Source organism: Sinocyclocheilus grahami, unplaced genomic scaffold, assembly GCF_001515645.1.
Source record: "Sinocyclocheilus grahami isolate Dianchi unplaced genomic scaffold, SAMN03320097.WGS_v1.1 scaffold24.1, whole genome shotgun sequence".
Lineage (NCBI taxonomy): Eukaryota > Metazoa > Chordata > Actinopteri > Cypriniformes > Cyprinidae > Sinocyclocheilus > Sinocyclocheilus grahami.
Window position 1 is genome coordinate 1,507,587 of NW_015505203.1, and position 26,206 is coordinate 1,533,792.

Here is a 26,206-nt window from a genome sequence, read left to right on the forward strand (position 1 = left end):
AACACTGCACCCGGAGAGTTTGAAAATCTTCACCCTGGCAGGCGTTTTCAAAAATGTTCGGTTTCAGTGAACTGGTGCTGCGTTTGCATGTGGACGAATGGCCAAACCGCGTAGAAAAAGCTGCGGTTTAAAAAATAACAGCGTTCGTGTGGACAGGGCCTTACAAGCTTTCACAAGTTAATTGACTGAAAAATGAAAATCTATTCTTCTCATAGCATCCCTTGAACACAATCTTAAGACTTATGAGCCTAGATGTTTTTACACCTACACAAAACCAGGACAGAGTAGCACAGCTTCAACAGTAAAGCATCTGTCACCGGTGACCTTGGAAGCCATATATTACATTTAAATTTTGTCATTTAGCAGAGGCTTTTATCCAAAGTGACTTACAAATGAGGACAATGGAAGCAATCAAAATCAACAAAAGAGCAATGATATGCAAGTGCTATAACAAGGCAGTACACATAGCAAGTTTTTCTTCAAATTATATAATAAAAAGAATATAGCAAGCTAGTGTTAGATGCCTTTTTTTTTTTTGCTTTTAATTGTATAATAAAAAAATGGATAAAAATAAAAAGATTAGAGAAGCTAGTGTTAGTTTTTTTTTAAAGGGTTAGTTCACCCAAAAATTCTGTCATTAATTGCTCACCCTCATATCGTTTCAAACCCGTAAGACCTTCGTTCATCTTCAGAACACAAATTAAGATATTTTTGACCCTGCATAGACAGCAATACAACTGAAATGTTCCCAAGTCCAGAAACGTAGCAAGGAGATCTGTAAAATAATCCATGTGACATCAGTGGTTCATCCGCAATTATACAAAGCTACGGGAATACTTTTTGTACAAACCAGTACCTCCACCTCTTCCAGTCAGACGGGGAGTGTGGGAAAATAAGAAATTATTGGAGAGTGCTGCAGGATTAGCAGTGCCCTCTGGTTTGATCCAGGTCTCTGTCAGGGCCATGAGGTTTAGTCTTCTTGAATGACTAGTAATAGATGTAATGAAATCTGCTTTGTTTACTGCAGACTGACAATTCCGGAGACCATTAGAAAAAGAAAGAAGTGTGTTAGCAGACATAGGCAAAGTCCGCAGGATGTTAGGATTGCGCTGCCTATAGTGTGTGATGCATGGTCTTCAAAAGGCCTTTTGGAGGGCATAAAAATATATGTAAAAAATGTTAAAATAGAAAAGTTATTTTAAATTGTAATAATTTTTTACTGTATTTTTGATCAAATATATGCAGCCGTGGTGGGCAAAAGATACAAAAGATACTTTTGAACAGTATTGTGCATTGCTGTGGCTTCCATAAAAGGTGAAATTCACTTTTAGCCAATGTGATTTAAATCACACACTTGAGCCTGACATGTCTGTTGAGCATCTCAGGGTTGTGGGTTTGATACCATTTCCTGATACAACAGAGAAAAGAAATGCTTTCTGATGCATCTGAGGAAAAAATTTATCTGATGGCAGTAAACATTCATTCCAATTCACTTCATTATATTTCTATTACAATTCTGTAGAATAATGTACAGTACTGACTTTCTCAAAGCCTCAAATGTTTTATGACACATACAAGAACAAATATTTCTAATAAAAGAGCGAGAGAGAGAGAGAGAACCAGCAGTTCTTTCTTCAAGTACTCTATAGATCATTCCCATAATAGAAATAAAAATATAGAATCAGAATCAGAATTATACTGTGAACCTATACAGTGAAAATTATATAGAATCATGCTCTAACTTATTGATTCCCAAAGATCAATGACCCTAAATCCAATATCATAATGAATAGTATGTCAGTTCACCGAGACCAAGCCTTTACACTCCCATTTGTAAAACTATGATTTATAGCTGCTACATAGAAGGACTGTGGTAAAGCTTATGCACATTTTAGTGGAAATGTCAGTTTTACAAAATAACTGGAAATTAAGGTTCTGTGTGAACCGACAGCTCATGATGACATTATCTCCAAAGTCCTTTGCGGTATTTTAAAACTAAGAGGTCACTTCATTATGGAGGCTCAACAGCACAAGTTCCCTTTAGCACATGTATAAGGCTCCAGCTCAGTCCTGTCCCACATCTGTATCAGTGGTTTTGCCATGGTTTGGTCTATTGTTTAGTGCAAGCTGCATTGCCCAGATGCTCAAAGGCCTCATATAAGCGAGAGAGCGGTAAATGCCTTTCTCACAGTATGCTTCAGGGGTCTGGAAGGCCATTCCCATTCGCTCCCATACAGCGCGGTAACAGCCTTCAGCAGTGCGCATTCCCTCTTCTATCATGCCCTGGGAAAAAAGACAGCGGGTTGTATTAGGAGTTAATTAACAGATTGACTTCGTCTGGAAACTGGTGATATGATCTGAGGTTTGATTACCTCATGTATCATTGTAGCTGCTAATCCGTATACTACTCCCACCCACACCTCATCTGATTGGACACTGGAACGATCAGGCACACCTTCTGGCCTCATCCCATTCACCGCACCCATCTGCCCGTCTGAAAAGCTCATAACATTGAGGTCAAACACTGACTTCAGCGCACTACAGATTTTCTCCTTGGGAAAAGCCTGCATAGAGAAATGGGTGTAGAAAATTCATGTTAGTTCCCATCCACAGTCTACTCTTCCTATACAACACTGACCCCTATTGGAGTCTAAGTGACCCATGCAAAATTAATGCAACAGCATTTTATTGATTTATTTGTTCATTTTTAATTTTACTTTGTAAAACTTTACAACGAGGTTGAATTATTTGCTGTTAGGTATCATGAACTAACAATGAACAATACTTCTATTGCAATTCATATTAATTCATTTCAATATAAATTTGTAAACAAAATGTAATTTGTAGAAATTAACAGGGTTTTTTTTGTTGTTGCTTTTTTTAAAGAAACTGATCATTTATCATTTTTCAAAAGTCTGTTGTTCTTCAAACTATCTGCTCATCAAAGAATCCTGAAAAAAACTCTCTCTTCATCACACTTCATTAAGCAGCACCAAATCAGCATATTAGAATAATTTCTGAAGAACCATGTGACACTGAAGTAATGGTTGCTAAAGATTCAGCTTTGTCATAAAAGGAATGTTGCATTAAAAAAAAGTATCTAAAAAAAATTATATATATATATATATACAGTGGGTACGGAAAGTATTCAGACCCCCTTAAATTTTTCACTCTTTGTTATATTGCAGCCATTTGCTAAAATCATTTAAGTTAATTTTTTTTCCTCATTAATGTACACACAGCACCCCATATTGACAGAAAAACACAGAATTGTTGACATTTTTGCAGATTTATTAAAAAAGAAAAAACTGAAATATCACATGGTCCTAAATATTCAGACCCTTTGCTCAGTATTTAGTAGAAGCACCCTTTTGATCGAATACAGCCATGAGTCTTTTTGGGAAAGATGCAACAAGTTATTCACACCTGGATTTGGGGATCCTCTGCCATTCCTCCTTGCAGATCCTCTCCAGTTCTGTCAGGTTGGATAGTAAACGTTGGTGGACAGTATATATATATATATATATATATATATACACCTTAAATCTAATAATATTTCACATCATTACAATTTTTTAACATTTTTATTAAAATAAATACAGCCTTAGCGAGCATAAGGTAACATCTTACCCACCCCAGTAGTGTAAATGGTTATTTTATGACACCTAATGTATTAATGTTACGGCGCTGAACCATATTGTAAAGTGTTACCAATATTTCTTATGTTAATGAAGCCATTCAAAATAATTTTAAAATATTTTATATATACAACCAAATGTTGATCATATTAAAACATGCTTGTAAAATGTTTTTCAGACTACCTGGTAGTCATCGTCCCCAAGTCCAGACGCCCTGAGAAACCAATGGCCTGCACACTGGTCTGACATTACACTGTTAGACATGCTCTGTCCACTGCTGTCATAGTTGTAGTATTTGCCTATCAGAGAAGGAGAAAGACACTTCACGGGGGGAAAATGAATGCATTAAACTGAATGTGGTTGCTGGAAGACCGTGTATGCTTACACTTACCATTCCACAGGAGTTTGTCAAAGGCTGCTCTTCCTCTCTCCAAAATATCTCTGTAGCGTTGATAAACAGACTCGCAATTCAGCACACGTGCCATTTTACACATCATGCACACTGACGCCAGCCACAGACCACCACAGTATGCACTGGAAGACCACACAGGGAAACACAGGGATATTGTTACTCTAGCCATAACAAAACTTGTGTCATAATACATGATTTTAAAATATACATTTAAAATAAAAAACATAATTTGCATATTCTGAGAAATTTGAAAAAAATATATCCATTTTTAATTTTCAAATAAAATAAAATAAAAACTTCCTGAGTCCTAACCTGGGTCCTGTCACCTTCCATCCATCATATGTCTGGTCTGCATAGCCAGAATTTTCTATCAGCCCATCACCATCCTTATCAAATTTCAACTCCGTTTCCATAACTGTCTAAATAAGCCAGAACATCAGATATTTGGGTAATGTGTCTTAAAACTTGACAAGTCACTTTACATTTGCATATACAGAGGATATAATTTTACACAAAATCCTAAAATACAAAAGAGAAAAACTCACCTGGCATATGGGCCACATATCCTTCAGATACTGCTCATCCTGGGTCAGGTAATAGTCTCGGTACACCTGCAGCACAAACTTCAAGTTCAGATCCTTCCAGTCAGCTGTATCGTGGATCATGTATGCATTGGCACGAACCCATGGCTCATCATCTGTTTGAAATCAAAGAGTAGGTTTTATTGACATTAATAAAATGATGTGAATCATTTTGAAAAAACAAAGAGATACAGTAGCTACAATTAGACCACTCAAATGTGTTTCTAATAATTTAACATTAATGCATTATGCAAGAAAAAAATTATTATGGGGTTCATGATGACGACAATCTCTATTTTAGGTGAACTCTCTTTCTCTCTTTGACAAACGTGACGTGTGACTTCATGGTATCCTATTATGCACAACTCACCAGGGTCTCCAATGTCGTGAGGTACAACACCCCGGGTCTTGACTGGTGAGTATCGGCCATTCATTAGATTTAACCTCTCTGTAGGATCGTGTTGAACGACACTACCAGCTGAATATGAAAGAGAGAGGGGGAAAAAAAGTATAATTAAACAAAGAGAGAATGCAAAACAGTATATGAGAAAATCTGCAAATGAATTTAAAACACAAAATATTAAAAATAAATAATTAATAATGAATTCAAATACATTCAATGTTCAAATGTGAGCCTAGCTTACCAATATCATACTGCACACTCAGAGCCAGCTTGGGCCAGAGCATGATGAGAGCGAATGAAGCATAGAAGTGCACATCATATGTGTTATACATCCTGTACTCCTGACCTGGAGCGAGAGACAAAGAATTTATTTATCATCTTGATTTAAACTTTAATGAACTTTTAGTGTATAATGAACTAAGATCTAAAGTGTAATTCTAAATTTAATCTAAAACTATTAAAATTCTTTTTCAGTATTTGAAATAAAGCTGAAATTAAATAAAATATACATTTTAGATAAAATTTTAAATGAAAAAAATATATATAGAAAATGTTACCTTGGCAACTAACAAAGATAAACTACTTTTAGTTGAAGTACTAAAATGACTAAAAGTGAAAGAAAAAAAATCAAGCTATATAGAAATATAAAAAAACGAATAAAAGTGACAAAATTACTAAAACACAAATTAAAACTGAAAATAAAAAATAAAAGCTAATTCAAAATGAATACTATAATAGTATATAAATAATACTAAAATAACACTGATTACAATCCAGCAGCAACAGATTTCCTCTCAGCAATGCTGGTTATATTTTTTATCATGGTTTTTTGTACATGGCATACATAATTATATACACAAATCAAATGTTATAAACCTGTTCTAAATAAATATTGAGTTTAGTTTGCATGTTAAGTTAATGTTGAATGTTACAGCCCTACTCTCTTACCCTCTAGGTAAGCGAAACGGCCGTAATCCTTGACAACTTCAGGCTGGGCTGGAAGCCCCCCATCCTCAGGACGAAGCCCACCGCTGATGTCAGCGTCCTCTGGAAGCTCCACCCACACGGTTCCACCATCCACAACAAAGTACAGCTCATTAAACAGAGCGGACTTATACCAAGCAGGAAGAGACCTAGAACAACACTGTGTTTAAGTCTACCGGTGGTGAAACATACACAGAATGGATGTCGAAATACATTAAGTTAACATTTATTTCACATAATATTTAGTACGATTTAAAAAAAAAAAAAAAAAACAGAAAATGTGGTTTGTCCAATGACGGGGCTGTCAGTATATTTTTTTAAACTGACACAACAAAGAATTTTGCCAAGATAGCAAAGGATATCGCCAATCCTTCTAATCTCAAAGCGGCCAAATACCAACAGATTAATCAACCGCGCAACTGAAAAGAATAGATGCCTTATGTTGAAATAATAGGTGGACACCTGGAATTATGATGTTGCATGTGACTCGGGCAACACTACTCAAAGCATACACAATTCATTCTGTATTTAGTTCACTCAACAGTATGAAGGGTATTGTGGAAACAAAATTAGTAATATGTGCAAAATGGCATATAAAGGCTACTGTTGTCTATGCACATAATGGATAAATCCATTACTCTCCTGTCTGTTTAAATAAGTAGTCGAATGTATTTGCAGGAAGGACGACTGCTTGCTTACACACAGTCTTTCAGATGAACGATAGTCACACAAATGGGCAGCAGACAACTTGATTAACCGATAGGACAGGCTGACATGCCCTCAAGCTTGATATTTTTTATGGGAAAAAGACATTTCTTTTTACCCATCCTGTAGAATCGGCCTCTGCCACTCATCAATGCTCTCCTCCCATTTACTGTAGTGTGTGAGTGCGTAGTGAGACAGAGACGGGGCAGCATCTCCTTTGGTTCCATAATAATGTGTGTATCTCCTGAAACAAACACCACACAAATAATGTTATTATTTCACAGCATCAAAGAGTATTATTTCATCAATTCAAATGCAATTATATGGTCTATAAAAAAAAATGAACCATTGAATGGACCATTAAGATCTTCATATAACAATTAAGCACATTTATCCCCAATTCCCATTAATGTAATGCAATAAAGTCTCATTCTCATTAATGTAATGCAAACTAAAACAATGACATTTTTTAATTTGTAGCATTTATGCATCATTGTCTCCTGGATTCTCTGAGATTAAACAAACTAGCATTGCTGCTCTAATATGAATGTGTAAGGAGTACAAACTGAACTGTTGACTCAAACCCTTCCTTTCATGCAGCTTGTAAATAGTACTTCTTTTTATACACAGCCACACCACTTCCCTTAAAAATTCTCATGAAATTGCATTAAAGCACTGTCTCCTATTGAAACAGGAAGTATGGCAAGACATATCAAATTGTGTCTCTTTTAAGCCCTTTCATATTGTAACAGTTCGTTGGTCGGGAAGGAGGAGGCGGGAACCAGCGAACGTTTAAACAAAACGTCAATAAAATAAACCAACACAAAATGAAAGTAAAGCGGCAGCCCCTCGCGGAGGACTGCCGCACACAAAACACAAAATAAAGTCCAGGCCTGGTCCTCTCTCGTCCAACACTGTCGTCACTCCTCCTTTTATCCTTCCGGAGCTCCTCCGTGGGACTCGAGACCGGTGAGTGGTGCAGGTGTCGCGCATTAGCATTTACTCCACCGGCCTCGCTCTGTTCCCACGGCTCTCGGCCCCGCCCCTCTCGTCACACATATTAGTTGTTTTCATACATTTACTACAGGCAAAACCTGCTGCTTCTAGATTTACACTGGCGCATTACCTTTTCTCTTGCAGCTATACACAGAGTGTAAGGGTTGACGGGCATCTGGTGATGTAGTAACACCCCAGACACAGATTCTCTGTCTTTTTCCAGGTGAAATGGCTCATTCCAGTGGCCGCCACTCTTATCGTCTTTATGGCCAGACCCATTAACCATCGTGAACATGATGGAAACATCAAGTGCGTAGTCATTCTTATTCTCAATGTCCCACACAAACACAGCCACAGGAAGACTGGAGTCCTGAAAATTAGAAAATGATTTTAGAAACTGCAATATTGATATAAGTACAGTAATATTCTGAATTCTAATCATTTAAAATAACTGTTTTAATATATTTTAAAATGTAATTTATCCATGTGATGGCAAAGTCGAATAATCAGCAGCCATTACAGCAGAAAACTTTACAAGTAGCGGTTGTTTTCATACATTTACTACAGGCAAAACCTGCTGCTTCTAGATTTACACTGGCGCATTACCTTTTCTCTTGCAGCTATACACAGAGTGTAAGGGTTGACAGGCATCTGGTGATGTAGTAACACCCCAGACACAGATTCTCCGTCTTTTTCCAGGTGAAATGGCTCATTCCAGTGGCCCCCACTCTTATCGTCTTTATGGCCAGACCCATTAACCATCGTGAACATGATGGAAACATCAAGTGCGTAGTCATTCTTATTCTCAATGTCCCACACAAACACAGCCACAGGAAGACTGGAGTCCTGAAAATGAGAAAATGATTTTAGAAACTGCAATATTGATATAAGTACAGTAATATTCTGAATTCTAATCATTTAAAATAACTGTTTTAATATATTTTAAAATGTAATTTATCCATGTGATGGCAAAGTCGAATAATCAGCAGCCATTACAGCAGAAAACTTTACAAGTAGCACTTTTATCAGTGTTGAACAGTTACCATATGCTGCCATTTTTGTGTAAAGGAAAGTGTATAATATATAATATAAATGAATTATAAATAAATGCAACAATTGAACATTCTAAACAGCTTGTCACCTTGTAGTCATGAGGGATGACAGGTGACACCTGCCTGCAGGTGAGAGTGACATTCTGGCCAGGCAGGTGGTAGACGGTCCAGGCTCGTGGGTACAGAGCATGGTAAAAGGCGTATTCACCACAATAACCCCAGTTCCAACCCTGAAGAGTCGGGGGTCGCTCCGTAGACAACACCTGCTGGTATACTGTCTGACCACACCTGCGCAGACACACTGTAAACTAGGAGATAGAGGGGGTTAAAACACACAAACTAGGTGAAAGGTAGATTTGAACACCTGCATATACTGTATAATAACACACACTTGCTCAGAACTGTGAAACACATACCAACAGTCACTAATTTCTAAATACTAAACTCTAAATCCTTCAGAAATCATTCTAATATGCTGATTTGGTACTCAAAACCATTATTATCAATGTTGAAAACAGTTGAATAGAAAGTTCAAAAGAACAGCATTTATTTGAAATAGAAATCTTTTGCAACAATGAATGTGATTGCTGTCACTTTTGACCTTGCTGAATAATTTATTTTTAAAAACAAATCTTACTGACCCCAAATTTTTGAACAGTGGTATTTTACTGGATCACACTAGTTCTTTACCTGGTTAGCAATAACGGTTTTGTAGTGGTACATTCCAGGATTTAGTTGCCACCGGCAGAAATCTCCCCTCCATCCACGCGTGATACTGCCTCCGCCAATGCCACCAAGAGGAGCACCTACACAAAACATGTCCTCTGTTACACTGGGTCCTTTTAAAGGGATAGTTCACCCAAAAATGGAAATTCTGTCATTAATTTCTCACCCTCGTGTCGTTCCAAATACGTAAGACATTCGTTCATCTTCGGAACACAAGATGTTTTTGAAAGTTTTCTGACCCTCAATAGACAGCAATGTAACTGAAATGTTCCCAGGTCCAGAAAGGTAGTGAGGACATCGTTAAAATAGTCCATGTGACATCAGTGGTTCAACTGCAATTTTACGAAGCTATGAGAATAGATTTAGACTAGAATAGACTTTTTGTGTGCAAAGTAAACAAAAATAAATCATGTATTCCATGACTCCAAGTCATGTATTCTGCCATTATGGAGAGTACCATGCATCAGTAGCACCACGCGCATGCATTGTTCAGTGCAGAGGTACTCCCGAAAATGGTGGAACACGTGATTTGGAGGAGAAGAATTGTTGAATAAAGTTATTATTTTTGTTTTCTTTGTGCACAAAAAGTATTCTCACAGCGTGAACCACTCGCAGGCTGAACCACCGATGTCCTTACTACGTTGAATTGCGGTCTATGCAGGGTCAGAAAGCTCTCGGATTTCATCAAAAATATCTTAATTTGTTCTCTCAAGATGAACGAAGTAATTAATGAGTAATTAATGCCAGAATTTTCATTTTTGGGTGAACTATCCCTTTAAGAGTTGTTGTTGCTTTGATGTTTCTATTCGTCTTTGCGCTTACCATAAATTTGTCTCAGTGGTAAAGCCCGAAACATATCAATAAAAGGAGCCTTCTTCTCAATCTGGGTCTTTCTGTACCACCATCTCAGATACCTGCTCAAGTCAAAGCAAGGAAGAATTCACTAAACTGGCCTTTCTCTCTGTCACACACAGGTATAGCCTTGAACTGGTATTGATGAACAGTGAAGGCAACAGAGTTTTGTTCAATATATTGGTCATGCATCTATGTGCAAAAATCACACTTTGACTTCTTAAATTGGTCTTTATAGCTTCACAGCAATGCTAGTTCTAATAATGAACCTCTGTTTCACATACACATACTACATCTCCACTTTAGTCACTCCCAAACCACTCCATCCAACTCATTCTTTTCTGCCTCACTCATTCTCCTGCAATAATGCACACACAGCTGTTTTCAGTCTTGTTGGACTCAGCACAAGAGCGCCTAGAAACAGAGACTGATTCACTCAAACATAAAAGGGCAGATGGCATTATGGGATAGGCTGAAAAAGCACTGAACGGTCTCTGCCCTGGATACAAATCCCTTTTTGTAGTGATCACTGATTTAGTACTGAAGTTTTTCCCCAAGCAAAACCTCTTATATTACATATTTATCTAAAAAGTGCAAATTTTATCTCTCCAGACTTGCTAATTTATTTATTTATGCTTGTTAAGTTAATTGGATTTTTTTTTTCCAGCTTACATGTTGTTAATGGAATGATCACTTGGCAAGATTATGTTGTATTAAAGGAAAATTAATAAAACAATTATTACAAAAATAATTTATGTTCAGATTCAAAAATGGCAAAGTTCACCTACTATGGAGGGTTTCAATGCATGACTGCATATGACTATCATAGACGCCAGCCACGCCTCTATGCTAGTATGCTAGCGAGTAATCAATCAAGTGTGGTGAAGGTTGAGCAACATGATTCATGAATACAGTATTCACATACACATCAGAGGACTGATTATCTAAATGGGAACGTACAGTAAAGATTTATAAAGCTCATGACAGTTGTTGTGTCAAACATTAACGTGGAATCAAACAGCACACAGGGTCAATATTGACTGATATCGACACTGATTAACCAGCCTCAGTGGACATTACAATTCCATGCAGCTGTAGTGTGATGCTGGAGATAAAATAATAGTTCATTAACAAATAATCACAACAACAAAATCCAGAATCTAAACCCAGGTCAACAGCTATCAAGCCGTTTATAGCAGGAACATCCAAAGGTCCATACAAAGAGAGGAAGTTCATTGAAATGTATTAGTTATAGTGTTAGAGAGGGAAAACAGCCCCACCTGATCCAGGTAAAAACAATTGCTACACAAGTCTGCAGGTAACCCAAAAATGATCCACATGCTCAGATTTCTGGTTTAACTAGTATGTGAGATGCAATACACAAAATGAGCTGTCTTTTTTAGGAAGATATTATCAGTAACCATAACATTGGTTGACTAAATAAAGCTGCTAAGAACCAAGTGGGGAAGGGTTTAGCAGAAGAAGGGAATGAAAACATGTCCGTCTGTGGTCAAAATATAACCACTGAACAATATTTCCTGTTCCTGTTTCAACCATACATATTGGTATAAAGCAAAAGGCCATTGAGATGTGTATAATGTTCTATTTTGGCAGCTTTTGATGTGAACAGATTCTATTCTTTAGTAATTGTGTTTCCTGTAGATGACGTGAGGACTAATAAATGAATGACCAAGTAGATCTGAGGCTCTTCTATTGAAATATGATTTGTTAAACATACCTGACCCCTAAAGAAACATGCTCGATCATGTTGGACAATGAGACATCTTTGGCTTGAAATGGTTTCCGCTTCTCTTTGAACTCGTGTGCCAAGCATATCCGCCAGCCATCCTTTGGAACACCAAATCCTGTTTCTGTAGACACATACCGGCTCATCAGCTCAGCCAGAGATGTGCTGTCATTTAAATCCATAGTAGAGCTGTTGGATCACCAGTCCAAACCAAAACCGTAAAAATCGGCTCCCTGAATCCTCTGAAAAAAGGCAAAATTGAAAAAAAGTGTTAATGCATATAGAATATTTCCTTTGCTTTAAGGATAAAACAACAGATAACCTTATTGACACATGGTTTGAAAAATGACATCTTGCCTACTGTGTTGTGCAAGTAAGAGTTGAGATCACGTTTGATCTGCATGCATGGGCAGGTGATCTACATTCAAACGCAAAGTTCACCTGTCACCAGGGTGACAGAATGACAGAGTTCAGTTGCCAGCAACAACCACGGGCTGGAGATGTAATCTGATCCTTTTAATTAAATAACAATAGCTCTTTCATTTCACCCCTGGGCCAGGCAAATCTTTTTCTATATGGTAGAATTCACTTGGCCAAACAAATAAGATATCTGTAGAGCCGCATCCCACCCCACATCAAGATGTTCTGACATACTTTACTGTTCTTAACAATTAAAACCATACAATGTTACGACATAATCTACTACACCGAAATTCAATGTATTTGCACTGAAATAAAACAATAGAATAATAATAAGAATAAACTAATATATAATAAATGAATTATTATTATTACTAAACCATTTTTATTTCAACAGCAACAACAAAAATATATTTAGCTCTGTCCAAAACTAAATCCATGATTTCCTCCCCATTTTGAAACCCCTGCTTCCATTGTGGTGTAGTTTTCCATTTCCATTCCATTTGTTTTCATATATTATTTTATTTGCTTTTTTGTTGTTGTCCATTTAGGAATTTTCTATTAATTTTTTATATTCAAATTACTTTTTTGTCAATTAATTTATTACTAGAAATGTGCAAATCGCACAAATTATGGTTTTACAATTAATTTAGACATGGCCCAAACATCAGTGCTGCAAAAAAAAAAAAAGCAAACTCACATACAGCTCATAAAAGTAAATTCTATAAAAACGAGTAAGCCTACCTTCTGAGACAGACGAGCATCATGTTATAAAAGTTAAGCACTTTTACTGTCTTTTTGCTTTAAATAATTAATATTCTTCATACTCCGCCCTATTTTGCAAAATTGCAAAAACCATTACAGAATCCTACTTCGGCAAGACATATTTAATGAGAGAGACATGATGTTTTAATGTCCAATATGCGTTTGCACCCTTTCGCATCGCCCCATTGTAAACGTCTGGCTACTTATGTCACATTTGCTTTTAGATTGCCCATGCATAATTAATGTTCTCCCATTGTTATTGTTTCATCCACGCAGTCCACCAGAGGAGTGTAAATCTCTCTTACCCTTGCCTGGGGTCTGCGCGTCAGTGGCGAGATCGGCGAGATGCACTTGTTTTGACGCTCGCCAGCATGACTATGTCAGTAGAGCCATCCTGTGCCCCTGTGGCTGCTGCTTTCACTTTGTTGCGGTTGGATCTTGGGAAGTTTTTCAAAGTGAACAGCAAACGCTAAATTTTAGAGACGAAAAGCATGTAACGTTATACTGCATTCCTTAAGTAAAGAACACATGTTCTTATGCAGAACAGCACATCACGATCTCTTAATGATGAACTTGGTCAAAGCCACACATCAGTTTCCCAGTGATAGAGCAGTATACAGGGCCTTCTGTTGGCTTATACCAATGAGCTCACCCTCGGGGAGGTAACGTCCAGAAGAGTGTCGTCATTTCAGTATTTTCCAAAGAAACACAAACCTTTTTCTGTATCTATTTTCTTTTATAAGCCATCTCTTGACTATTTAAAATATTAAATGTTACACTTTTCTTAACTATCTTCTTCTGAGGAAACCGTTCCACCCCCGTTGTGATTTTGGATGGGACTTTTACGTCACATTTGCCACGGAGCCAATTATTCGAATCGGTTCTTTTGAATGGTTCAGTTCAAAGAATCATTTCAAAAGCAATTCAGTAATTCGCGTAAGGCTTAAAGGGATAGTTCACCCAAAAATGAAAATTTGACGTTTATCTGCTTACCCCCAGGGCATCCAAGATGTAGGTGACTTTGTTTCTTCAGTAGAACACATATGATGATTTTTAAGTCCAACCGTTGCAGTCTATCAGTCGTATAATGCATGGCAATGGTAACCAAATCTATGAGAGTAAAAAAAACATGCACAGACAAATCCAAATTAAACCCTGCGGCTCGTGACGACACATTGATGTCCTAAGACACGGAACGATCGGTTTGTGCCAGAAACTGAACAGTATTTATATAATTTTTACCTCTAATACACCACTATGTCCAACTGTCTTTGGGTGCGCGCACGGCATTCGGTGCGTGAGGTGTGTAAGCGCTCTGGCGTAGTTTACACAAGCGCCGGAAGTGATCTCTCGCGCATATACGTCACTCATTGTTTACACAGTGCAGTCATTGTAAGTACGACGGCTAATAAAAATGTTACTTACTTGCGCTTATCCGGATTGTTCAAACCGACTTAAAACTAAAAGATTACGTTCTCTTGCGCAAACTCATTCGGGAGTGGTGACTTTCCACATATTCCCAACTTCTGAGCCTGCTCGCCTGAAGTTATGGTTGATTGCTCTTCGGCTGGATATCAACACACCCATTAACGTAAACTACGCCAGAGCGTGTACACACCTCACGCACCGGATGCCGTGCGCGCGCCCAAAGACAGTTGGACATAGTGGTGTATTAGAGGTAAAAATTATATAAATACGGTTCAGTTTCTGGCACAAACCGATCGTTCCGTGTCTTAGGACATCAATGTGTCGTCACGAGCCGCAGGGTTTCATTTGGATTTTTGGGTGAACTATCCCTTTAAGGCTTTAAGTCGTTATGTGGTTTACCACACCGGTATATTACGTATTCTTCAAGTAAAGCCATATGAAAAACACATATTGCTGTTTATTATGTTTTTCGATTAACATTTTAAAAACCTTTTTTTTAACCTTTTTATTTTTGTTAAAATCATAAGAAATATTCTTTTCTGCCAAGTTATATAAATAAATTTAAGCATCTCTTAATGTAAATGCAAATTTGATTATCTAAACTTGCTTTTGAATTATAATATCTATTCATAAAGTTTTTGTTGGCAGCTTCTGAGTTTGATTGGCGAACAAATCGTTCAAACAGTGAACATATTGAACTGATTCATTAAACAAGTTGACTCAAAAGAACGATTCGTTCACGATTTGGACATCGCTATTCCGGAGTTAAGAAAAATATGTTACATCCTATACTTTCTCGTAACATGTTTTACTGAGTAAATCAAAATAATATGCATAACGAAGATTTTTCTAAAGTCTAGTTCAATATCATGGCAGCGTTTGCTTTTGTGTTCATGAATGTAGCCTGAACAACGTTTGGAAAAAACTCAGGGAAACCTTATAATGGCCAAGACAAGTCTCCGGTTGTTTTGTTTTCACGTAGCTGGAGCGTCGCCGGCTACACTTTTCTTTTAACTTCTGTGGTTAGGAATACGACGTTAAAAAAATCGACGGGAAGAAATAAAAGCAACAACTTCGAGGTATCGTAAAGGGAAGAAATAAAAGAATGTTATGACTTCCTGCAAGTATTGTAAATCTTCGTCGTTGTGCCAAGCTGCACGACGCCAGCTCTTTAAATGTAGATATACGCTGCTCTGTAGTTACAGTCAAGCTTTGCACACATTTTCTTGTCAGAGGCAGAATAATTAGGAAAGGCTTGTTTAATTACATGTGCCACTGCTTAAAAGAATAAGCATAATATCAAATATAAATCTCTCAAAACTAAGATATTCTCCACAGTGCATGTGACCTGGGGCCTGTTTCAGAAAGGAGGTTAAGTGAAAACTCTGAGTATGTTAACCCTGAAATGAGGGAAACTCTGGGTTTTTTCCGTTTCAGAATGGGAGGTTTGTCAAACCCGAGAAAGCAGGGCAAGTCAAGCCCGTTTCTGAAAGGGAGGTAACTTATACTCAGAGTCAGTTACCGTAGTAACTTACTCTATGAACCTAACCAGGGGGCCTGCCCTGTACCATGAAGCCGGATTAGCTTGCTAGCCAGGTAAGTTTCAGTTTAGTTTGCACCAATCCTGGGTTTTAGGTACCATGAAAGTGGCTTGGCTTTTAGCAGCGTTCATTGCCATAGTAACTTGCACTCCACGGCTAACCTGCTGGAGGACAGGTTATGTTCTGCATTAGAGATCTCAAACTGAAATTGGACCAATCAGATGTGAGCAAAGTGACACATGTCTGACACAAAAAAGTCACTCCCCCAGTTTAACTTGCTCCAAATTAAAGGTCACTAGTACTAAAAAAATGTTTGGCTTTAATGATAATTACTTAGTTATTTTATATGATTTATATAATGATGTGATTTATATTATTCCATTACACACAAGCAATTTTAGTTTAACAGTTATTATAAATAATTTATTTTCAATGAATGTTAATATATACAGATCGTATGTAGTATAAATAAGCTGTAGAATCAATGGATAATGCTTTAAAAATGACTACGTGACCTTACATGTTCGAGTCTCTATCGCTGTATATAACAAGTTTCACTTGTGACTGCACTGATAATGCAAGATCATTTCTTTTATTTGTCCTCTTTCATGAACAAGTTTTTTAAAATTTATTTTAAATGCATTTAAATTCATCATATTATTCAATCTCTTAACCTTTAGCAAAACCTTTAACCAAGGCTCGTGAATGGCTGTTCGCCAGTGATGTCACACATTCATGTGCACGTGCTCCACAAACTCAGGATCAAAGCCTGAATTGACAAAGAAAGTTGATGATCAGCATCATGGTACCAGCACAGGCGGAGTGGAGTGGTTCGGTTTTGTCAACTCGAAACTAATCCTGTAACTCTGAATTTGTTCATCTACCATCATGGTACAGGCCCCTGGTCGGGAGCAGGTTTTCTTCGGTAAACCCAGAGTTTCTTATGGTCTCCTCCCCCTTTTTAAAGCGTAAGCGATGTTTAGATACCTCATTCATTCATTCACGCTGCAAAAATTATTTTCTTACCGAGTATTTCTGTCTTATTTCAAGTACAAATATCGAAAAAATTCTTAAATCACGATGCATTTTCTGTATAAGAAAAATGATATAGCCTATGTTTATTCTTGTTTCCTGGGGGGAAACAAGTGCATTTTACTTAAAACACGTAAAATTATCCACCATGTGGTAAGAAAAATCATCTTAATGCAAACGTAAACAGGATAATTTTTTGTTTCCCCCACCTCCCCCCTTCAAACACCAGACACCGTCAAAGTGACAAAAATGGCATGTCCTTTTATACTCTAGATGAGGAGGCTGTATTAATTCGTAGGGAGTTAATTTTTTTTGTGCCATATATCCATATGCATATTTATTTGGTAGTTTTCTATATTGGGGATGCAGAGCACATTAGTAAGGCCACTGTATGCAGAGCAGTAACCATAGTGGGCCTCGCTGACGTTCACTTGATAACATCTTGCGGCGACCTCTGGAAGTAACCCAATAATTAGAATTTCCTTTAGAATTTCCAGTGTGGTTGGATGCATTGATGACACGCATATTCCCATCATCACACCTTCCGAAAATGAAACGGATATGGAATGGAAGGATGCCATATGGAAGTAGTCCGGGATATATGCTGTAAACACCACCACAGCTGTTACATAAACACAAATTATATAATTTATTTGGTCATCTTTATTTCTTACAAATACAAAAGCAAGAATTATTATTTTTTTTTTTTTAACTGTTGGATTTTAGTATTCTTCCAATACTTGGTATTATGGCCATCTCCTCTTCATCTGTTCTTCATTATTTTGCGAGCCTTCTTGCTGTTGACTGAGTAGAAGTCAAATGTTAATTTCATTAATCTAATTAAGAAATGTAACAGGTTGGATTAGAGAATCTTTAATTATGTTAAAAGATTAGAGTATGTGAAAAAAAGCTGCTGCACAATGAAATAGACACTGAATTAAATTTATTTCATATATCAAATGTTTGTAAAGTCATGCAGCCTACACCCATGAACATTTTATGCTTAAAGCTTTACCTGATTGAAAGGTTTTTATACTTCATTTTTAGCTGCTGTCACGTTCTTCTTCTTTTTTTTTGCCCATGGGATATGAAAATTAATATTAGTTCAATAACCTACCGTTCTGCCAGTTTTCACCTCTGTTATTATAACAGTGATCAAGAATTAAACTTATGCGTTGACTCAAAGTATGCGGACATCTTTTTGTTGGTGCTGTTGCCATGGTGAATCATAATTTCGGAGTTCCATTGATCATGACTTCTCATAGTCATGGTGCACACACTAAACTCAGAGTCAACCTACTCAGAGTTGACTGAACTAACACAATTCAGCTGTTCTGAAACCAGAAAACTCTTGAGTTTCCCATCTCAGGGTAAGTCGACTCAGAGTTCAAGTTTTAACTCAGAGTTGGTTGAACCTCCTTATTGAAACGGGCCCCTACTCTCTACCCCAAAAACATCTTAAACCAGTCTATGCTGGTTTGCTGGTCTTAGCTAGCCTTAACTGGTCTCCTAGTTTGGAAACCCCTCTAAAACCGATAAGCCAACTTGTCCAGACTGGGAGGCCAGAAAACCATCTTAAGTCAAGTACCATCAAGTACCTTGCATATAACCTTTCTGTCTTCTCAGATGATTGAGGTGGTGGCATCAATGGCACGAGGGCCTGTGTTTTGGGCCGGGGAGGTTTTAGAGTGTCTTATAACCTTCACAAACCCTATATCACATCTGTCTACATCTGCCAGCAGGTAAAGAACACTATAATCAGCATAGGCAAAGTCACAAAGTTGCTTTTTGACATAGATATGTATGTGCTGTCAGTTGGGATTGAGTCTGTTCACCTTCCACAGTGAGATGTTGGCCTGGGCCAGTGCTCAGATCCACTGCCAGTTCCATGCCAGTGAGAGTCGTGTGGCTCTACCCACTCAGGGCACCAAGCAGGACGTCCAAGCTGAGAGCGACACCGTACTGATACCAAGCAGAGGTGAAAAATGAGCAGCTAATATCAGACTAGTTTTACTTAAGATAAAGAAAATCGAATGAAGATCAGTTTTTCTATAACAGCCATATTTAAAATTGTGTGGTTTGTATGTCAAGTCACCTTTATTTATATATACCACTTTATGCAACAGAGATTGTTTCAAAGCAGCTTCACAATATTAAACAGGAGGAAAAAAACAATCAATAATGCAAACTACTTCAAATAAATTCCCTCAATACCAAATTCTGCTGTAAAGCAGCTGTAGCAGCTCCAGTCAGTTCAGTGCTGTTTCAGTTTGATTTAATAACTGTGTAATATTCATCCATTATTCATCAATAATGAATCAAGTTCAGTTCGGTGATAAGTAGCTCTACTGAAGACAATGGTAATGTTATTTAGTCAACACTGCAAAATTTTCCAGTTAGGAACTAGTTCAATTCAGCTTTATAGCCCCTCTACAGAAGACAATAGTGTCATCTTCCAGCTCAATTCAGTTCACGTTTTGTGTCAGAATAGTCAAATGTCACATGTTGCAATTGGGTATTTTTAGAAGCAGAACAGAACAGTGAGCAAATTCAGAACAGAAACTACTCAAAATTTTGGCAGTTTGAGAAAATACTGTACTAAAAGCAAATGTTTCGGTTGTGGAAACTGGAAATAGTTCTATTGATAAGGATGCTGTACTTACCTTATGCAAAAATACACAATTATGCAATATTAAAGGGGTCATATGATGCTTTTTTAAAGATCATTATTTTGTGTACAGTGGGGCAAAAAAGTATTTAGTCAGCCACCAATTGTGCAAGTCGTTCTCTCTCTCGCTCTCTCTCGCTCGCGTGCACACACACACGATGCGCAAAACTCCGCATTTGAACAGTCAATAGCAAATACTTAAACTAATAACAAAACAGTAGCTGATTCAGAAGCGCCAGATTGTCATAGCAAAGTCATAATTACCTCCTCTCCTAGGTTTCTCGAAATGGTCGCCCATAAAATGCATTGCTGTTCTGTTGTAAGTGATCTTAAAGATTCCTAAATGCATCTACTTTCGGAAGGCCAAATAAAGTGCTTTTGCTTTCGCCTAAAAACACACAGCGTCTCCCTGACATGGCTGCTTCAACACTAACTGCGGTTACTGAAACCACACCTTCTTTCTTTGCGTGAACATTTGGCCGGCATTACGCAAATATTTCCACATAGTGAGGTAGATATGTGGGGGCGTGTTAGAACGAGCCATTTTAAGGGGGCGTGGCAGAGTCTTAACTTTGATAAAGAATATATCTTTGGTTTTGAGACTTTAGTCTTTGCAACTTCAAGCATCTTATCTATGCACAATCAGCTTGTAACACTCCAAAGAGAAAGGAAAACTTGAAATCGCATCATATGACCCCTTTAAAATAACCCTCTACTTTAAAATATTTCTATTGATGAGGATGCTGTACTTACCTTATGCAAAAATACACAATTATGCAATATTAAAATAACCTTCTACTTTAAAATATTAAAAAAATGTATCAATGGTTATCCAGAATGAATTACTGTACTTCACCAGAAGGTAGGTAAAAACATGCTGGGCAGAAAAATGACCGAATACAATCTGCCAAACTCACATTGTTAATTGCGGAAAATGCAGAGTTTAACAAGTGCAGAGTTACTTGAGTCAGAAACCCTATAAATATCAAGAAACTGCTGATAATGGCTGACAAAGCACGTGAAGATCAAGCAGTGTAATGATTTCAGATGGTCACAGACTTCCTGTTGGCACTGTATGCTGGGAACTTGTCAACTTTTGTAATCTCTCTATTAGTTTGGTGTTGAATTGTGGCTTTCTTGTCAGAGTAAAAGCCAAATACTTTGAGTCTATCAGAAAGTGTGCTTGTGACGAGGATTAGATGTTCATTTCAGCTTTGTTAATTTATCCAGCTTTCTGTAATCTCAGATTTATTCACAGAAAAACTCTTGATTTTAGAGCAGGTATTTAGAGGAGAGATTTCACAATTGTTTCTTCATTGGTCCAGGTGAACGAGGGCAGTGTGTGCTGGACACACCACCAAAGATCTTGTTCTGTGACCTTCGCTTGGATCCTGGAGAGAGCAAGACTTGTAAGAAGCTGAAAATAAAACCAGACACAGATGCACTTTTGGTCTAAATGACCCATTACATTTTCTTTTGATAAGTGCTTGTGTTGTTTACATGGTTTATGCCCTCGCAACATCAGTAATAAGAAGTGAACCCCTTTATCAGTTCAGAAAAATAATTCCTCATGACCCAGATAATGTTGATATGCTGTTGAAAACTGGTTCATGGCTTAAAACCAACAGTCAGCTGTTCAGTCATGTAATTGCACATTATGCCTGGCTAATGTCATTCTGAGCTACAGGAGACAGCCACATGTAAAACAAACCTCTGCCAGGTTTTTTCAGCTGTGGCTACCAGTAAATAATGTTTTCCCCTCATTCAGATTCCTATAGTGAGGTTGTGCCCACTGATGGTCCACCCAGTTTCCGGGGTCAGGCAGTGAAGTACGTGTACAAGCTCACGATTGGCTGCCAGCGAGTCAACTCACCCATCAAGTTACTGCGAGTCCCTTTCAGAGTTTTAGTGCTTCATGGTAGGTTGCACAAATGGTCTCCTTTCTCGCTGTTAGTCTTGTCCATGCAAAGCAGAGGCTAATTTTCAGCAAGCTGCATTAGAGATGCATTAATCACTTTCCACATGCTTTTTTTATTTTAACACCTAAAGGAATACTTGGTTGTTGAATAAATTAACACAAATATGCCTGTGAATAGAGTGTCTCCACAGTGTAAGAAAATATTCTTTTGCAGGCATGCCAGAGCCTCCGTTTCCCCAAGATGAAGAAGTGGCTCCCTCAAACCCCTTTCTGGAGGAGGAGGAAGGAAGCAGGAGAGATACAAGACCGCTAGAAAGAGCTCTGGACATGCTGATGATCACCACCTCACGACGATGCCCATGTGCGTGAGTGAATGTGGGAAGGCTTGTGTCTTTGAAAGAATGTGTGTTTGTCATTCATCTATCTCTTATGTTGTGGTCCTCTGCTTAGATTTGAATTCTGTGTCAATTGTGAATATGTATGCATTTCCTTCACAGATATGTTCAACATCACAAACGTGCGGGGAAAGGTGGCTAAGTTCTGCATCTTTAAGACTGTGTACAGGCTGGGGGAAGATATTATTGGCACCTTCACATTCTCAGAAGGGGATATTCCATGTTTACAGGTATAGTATATAGTACAGGTCAAAAGTTTGGGGACGGTATGATTTTTTTTTTAATGCATTACTCCAGTCTTCAGTGTCACATGATCCTTCAGAGATCATTCTAATATGCTGATTTGGAGCTCAAGAGACTTTTCTTATTAATTCATTTTGAAAACAGTTGAAAAGCAGTGCTTAATCTTTTTTTTCAGAATTCTTTGATGAATATAGAGCTAAAAAAACAGCATTTATTTAATATAATATTCAAATAAATGACAAATCCAAAAGTCTTTACTGTCACTTTCGATCAATTTAAAGGGGTCATATGATGCTATTTTAAAGATCATTATTTGGTGTAACAGAATATGTTGAAATGCATTAATGTTCAAAAAACACATTATTTTTCAAATACTGTACATTATTGTAGGTCCTCTATGCCCCGCCTCTCTCAAACGCGTCGTTTTCAACAAAGCCCCCTCCTTTGACAAGCACAGTCTGCTCTGATTGGCCAGCTGACCCAGTGCATTGTGATTGGCCGAACACCACAAGCACGCGTTGGAAATGTAACTCCCCTTACCATAATCGCAGCTTCAGCTTTCAAAGTAAATATCCTAGACAGTTAATAATGTCGTTAGTTTTACCCAAGCGGCAATCTCCCGCTCTCTCTCGTGAAGCCAACAAGGAAGTGACTTAAACTGTAATTCATCAACTGACCACTAGAGGCTGGCTGCAAAAGGGAGTCAATCCCATAGACTCCTCATGTTAAAATGCACAACTTTACAGCAGAAAAAAACATGTTTACAGCCTGGTTCAAAAAATTATTTTGGTCTATATAGCTAATTTTGCCCTTCATGACAACTGTGAGGGGGTGAATTTTTTTTTATAATTCATCCGTTTAAATTACATTAAGCCTTAAAGTTCTGCATAATTAAGGGCGTGGCCACTTGAGTGACAGGTGGATTGCCGCTGCTGTCACCACCGTCGAGCTAGGTGGGCGTGGCTTCAGCAACTTGCTCCCTCCTCTTTGCCCATTTTCAATTATCCGGGAGTGACGCGCGGTGACGCGCTGCCAAGATGGCGACGGCCGCCTCCGCCCACTTTTGAGCTTCAAAAACGCTCTTCGGAAATCTACGGGTGACGTCACAGACACTACGTCCATGTTTTTATACAGTCTATGGTTTTACCATCAGTTCAAGCCCGAAAGGGCAACAGAGTCGCGTGACAGACACAGTGATGATGCAGTACACAAGCCGCGGTTAAGACAGCTGATGTGCTATGATTAACGACGCGTTACTCTGCACTACGCAAAACTCTGCATTTGAACAGTCAATAGCAAATACTTAAACTAATAACAAAACATACTTACAGTCGCTGATTCAGAAGCGCCAGATTGTCATAGCAAGTCGGAATTGACCCTTTTTTTTTTTTTTTTTTAGAAATAGCCTTTGTGCACAGCCAGCCTTGTACTCTTCTAGGTTCAAAAAACTGTTGTCCATAAAATGCGTTGCACAAATTCGAACATCTGGGTTGTGCTGTTCTGTTGTAAATAAATCTTAACCAATGATTCCTAATTGCATCTACTTCCGGAAAAACAAATAAAGTGCTTTTGAAACACACAGCGTCTACTTGACATGGCTGCATCAACACGACTGCTGTTCCTGAAACCACGGCTTCTTTCTTTGCGTGCACATTTGAGCGACATTATGCTAATATTTCCACATAGTGACGTAGACATGTGGGGGCGTGTTAGAACGAGCCGTTTTAGGTAGGCGTGGCTGACTCTTAACTTTTATAAAGAATATCTCTTTGGATTTGAGGCTTTAGTCTTTGCAACTTTACAGATCTTCTTTATGCACCAAGAGCTTGTAACACTCCAAAGAGAAAGGAAAACTTGAAATCGCATCATATGACCCCCTTTAATGCATCCTTGCTTTTTTTTTCTTATCTAATTGACCGCAAATTTTTGAGAATGTAATTGTTTCATGAAGTGCTCCTGTAGTGTGTTCATGTGTATTTATATCTGCTCAGTATTCAGTAAGTCTACAAAGTGAGGAGGAGGTCCAAGAGCAGTACCAGAGACGTCCCGGCCAGGCTGTCAGTGTCACTGCTCATGTCCGACATCTAGAGTCCTGCTTGCACACAGCCTCCAGCCATTTCTCTCTCCCTGTACCCCTCAATGTCACACCAGGATTCACCACAGATATAGGTTAGAAATCCTTCACTCATAAAAAGTTGTATGTTGAAAGTTGGATAATGTGGCTTTTGGTTGACTTATTTATTTCCGGTTCAGCTTGAACCCGAAGTTTTAAATCTGTTATCAAATATACAGGTATGTGAGTAAAGGAAATAAGTGAACACTGATAAGGATAATATTCTCATTCAGTGATTTTATTCTCTTCCCCAGTGACGCTGAGATGGCGTCTGCATTTCGAGTTCGTAACAGCACGGGAGCCAGTGGAGGCACCGGTGGTTCTGCAGAATCAGTCAGAAGTCACAGTATGGACGGGGGCAGAGCATGTGGAAGTGGACACCTTCAGTTGGGACCTTCCAATCAAAGTGCTTCCCACAAATCCCACGCCAGCTTCATATGTTTCACAGTTCACAGGGACAAACAGCATCAACATTTGAGTTGTGTTGGTGTTTGTGCAGGGAGATCATAAAACTAACGAGTTATTGTTGTTGTGGGATGTCCTGTTAGTGGTCTATTTTAAATTCAAAGGTGGCTTATATTTAGAGTTGTTTTATTGGTTTTTATCTTTTGCCGTGAAATGAGATGACAATTCTTTATTTAAAGGGATAGTTCATTCAAAAATGAAAATTTGACGTTTATCTGCTTACCCCCAGGGCATCCAAGATGTAGGTGACTTTGTTTCTTCAGTAGAACACATATGATGATTTTTAAGTCCAACCGTTGCAGTCTATCAGTCGTATAATGCATGGCAATGGTAACAAAATCTATGAGAGTAAAAAAAACATGCACAGACAAATCCAAATTAAACCCTGCGGCTCGTACTTCACATTTCAGCCTTGACCAACAGACTGCTTTACCTCCTGTAATGTAAAGATTTCTGTATTTATTGTCTGTATTTCATTCGTATGCTCCAAACTATAATGACAAATGGTTTCTATTGTATTTCAATTCTCTATTACAAGCTATTTTGTACCATTTCTCTATATGCAAACCATAACTGAATAAAACTGTTATTTAGAGGTTTGATTTCTGGTTGTTTGATTTCTGAAACGGTTGTCCCACCTGTGTGAACTACAATATGTGACCCTGGAGCACAAAACCAGGCTTAAGACACATGGGTATATTTGTAGCAATAGCCCAAAATACTGTACATTGTGTGGGTCAAAATTATAGATTTTTCTTTTATGCTAAAAATCATTAGGGTATGAAGTAAAGATCATCTTCCATGAAGATATTTTGTAAATTTCCTACTGTAAATATATCAATTTAATTTTTGTTTAGTAATATGCATTGCTAATAACTTAATTTAGACCGTTTTAAAGGCGATTTTCTCAATATTTAGATATTTTTTCCACCCTGAAGTTTCCAAATTTTGAAATATTTGTGTCTCGGCCAAATATTGTCCTAACAAACCATACATCAATGGAAAGCTTATTTATTCAGCTTTCAGATGCTGTATACATCTCTAGGTTTATCGATCTTGAAATTTTATGACTGGTTTTGTGGTCCAGGATTACCATATGTCCTGTATTTCTGCTGTAATTCT

The 26,206-nt window shown here is 37.9% G+C and overlaps 2 protein-coding genes across 3 annotated transcripts; one reads left to right on the forward strand and one right to left on the reverse strand.

The window, feature by feature from the left end:
• Nucleotides 1–1,250: 1,250 nt before the first annotated feature.
• LOC107563117 (non-lysosomal glucosylceramidase-like) lies at nt 1,251–13,902 on the reverse strand. Its single transcript, XM_016247904.1, has 17 exons — nt 13,587–13,902; nt 12,088–12,338; nt 10,320–10,411; nt 9,462–9,577; nt 8,861–9,079; nt 8,326–8,565; nt 7,850–8,089; nt 6,842–6,990; nt 5,983–6,167; nt 5,276–5,380; nt 5,002–5,109; nt 4,596–4,747; nt 4,363–4,469; nt 4,030–4,172; nt 3,822–3,937; nt 2,373–2,564; nt 1,251–2,283 (listed from the first exon to the last, which is right to left on the reverse strand). Exons 2-17 carry the CDS (start codon nt 12,276–12,278, stop codon nt 2,065–2,067), a joined length of 2,574 nt encoding a protein of 857 aa, XP_016103390.1. The 5' UTR covers nt 12,279–12,338; nt 13,587–13,902; the 3' UTR covers nt 1,251–2,064.
• A 1,551-nt stretch (nt 13,903–15,453) lies between these two features.
• LOC107563390 (RAB6A-GEF complex partner protein 2-like) lies at nt 15,454–25,281 on the forward strand. Of its 2 annotated transcripts, XM_016248252.1 has the most exons (9): nt 15,454–15,788; nt 18,909–19,024; nt 19,127–19,260; nt 21,276–21,359; nt 21,719–21,868; nt 22,083–22,229; nt 22,366–22,493; nt 24,498–24,675; nt 24,874–25,281. In XM_016248252.1, exons 2-9 carry the CDS (start codon nt 18,909–18,911, stop codon nt 25,095–25,097), a joined length of 1,161 nt encoding a protein of 386 aa, XP_016103738.1. In that variant the 5' UTR covers nt 15,454–15,788; the 3' UTR covers nt 25,098–25,281. The 2 variants fall into 2 exon arrangements, with proteins under 2 accessions (XP_016103738.1, XP_016103746.1); XM_016248260.1 differs by lacking the exon at nt 21,276–21,359.
• Nucleotides 25,282–26,206: the final 925 nt, after the last annotated feature.

Coding starts and splice junctions, on each gene's coding strand:
- LOC107563390 (XM_016248252.1), top strand. CDS start 18,909: ATGATTGAGGTGGTGGCATCAATGGCACGAGGGCCTGTGTTTTGGGCC. Junction 19,025..19,126: donor CTGTCTACATCTGCCAGCAG/GTAAAGAACACT, acceptor CACCTTCCACAG/TGAGATGTTGGCCTGGGCCA. Junction 21,869..22,082: donor CAGAGTTTTAGTGCTTCATG/GTAGGTTGCACA, acceptor ATTCTTTTGCAG/GCATGCCAGAGCCTCCGTTT.
- LOC107563117 (XM_016247904.1), bottom strand. CDS start 12,278: ATGGATTTAAATGACAGCACATCTCTGGCTGAGCTGATGAGCCGGTAT. Junction 6,991..7,849: donor GTATAGCTGCAAGAGAAAAG/GTAATGCGCCAG, acceptor AAATAATAACAT/TATTTGTGTGGTGTTTGTTT. Junction 2,284..2,372: donor CAGCTACAATGATACATGAG/GTAATCAAACCT, acceptor CTTTTTTCCCAG/GGCATGATAGAAGAGGGAAT.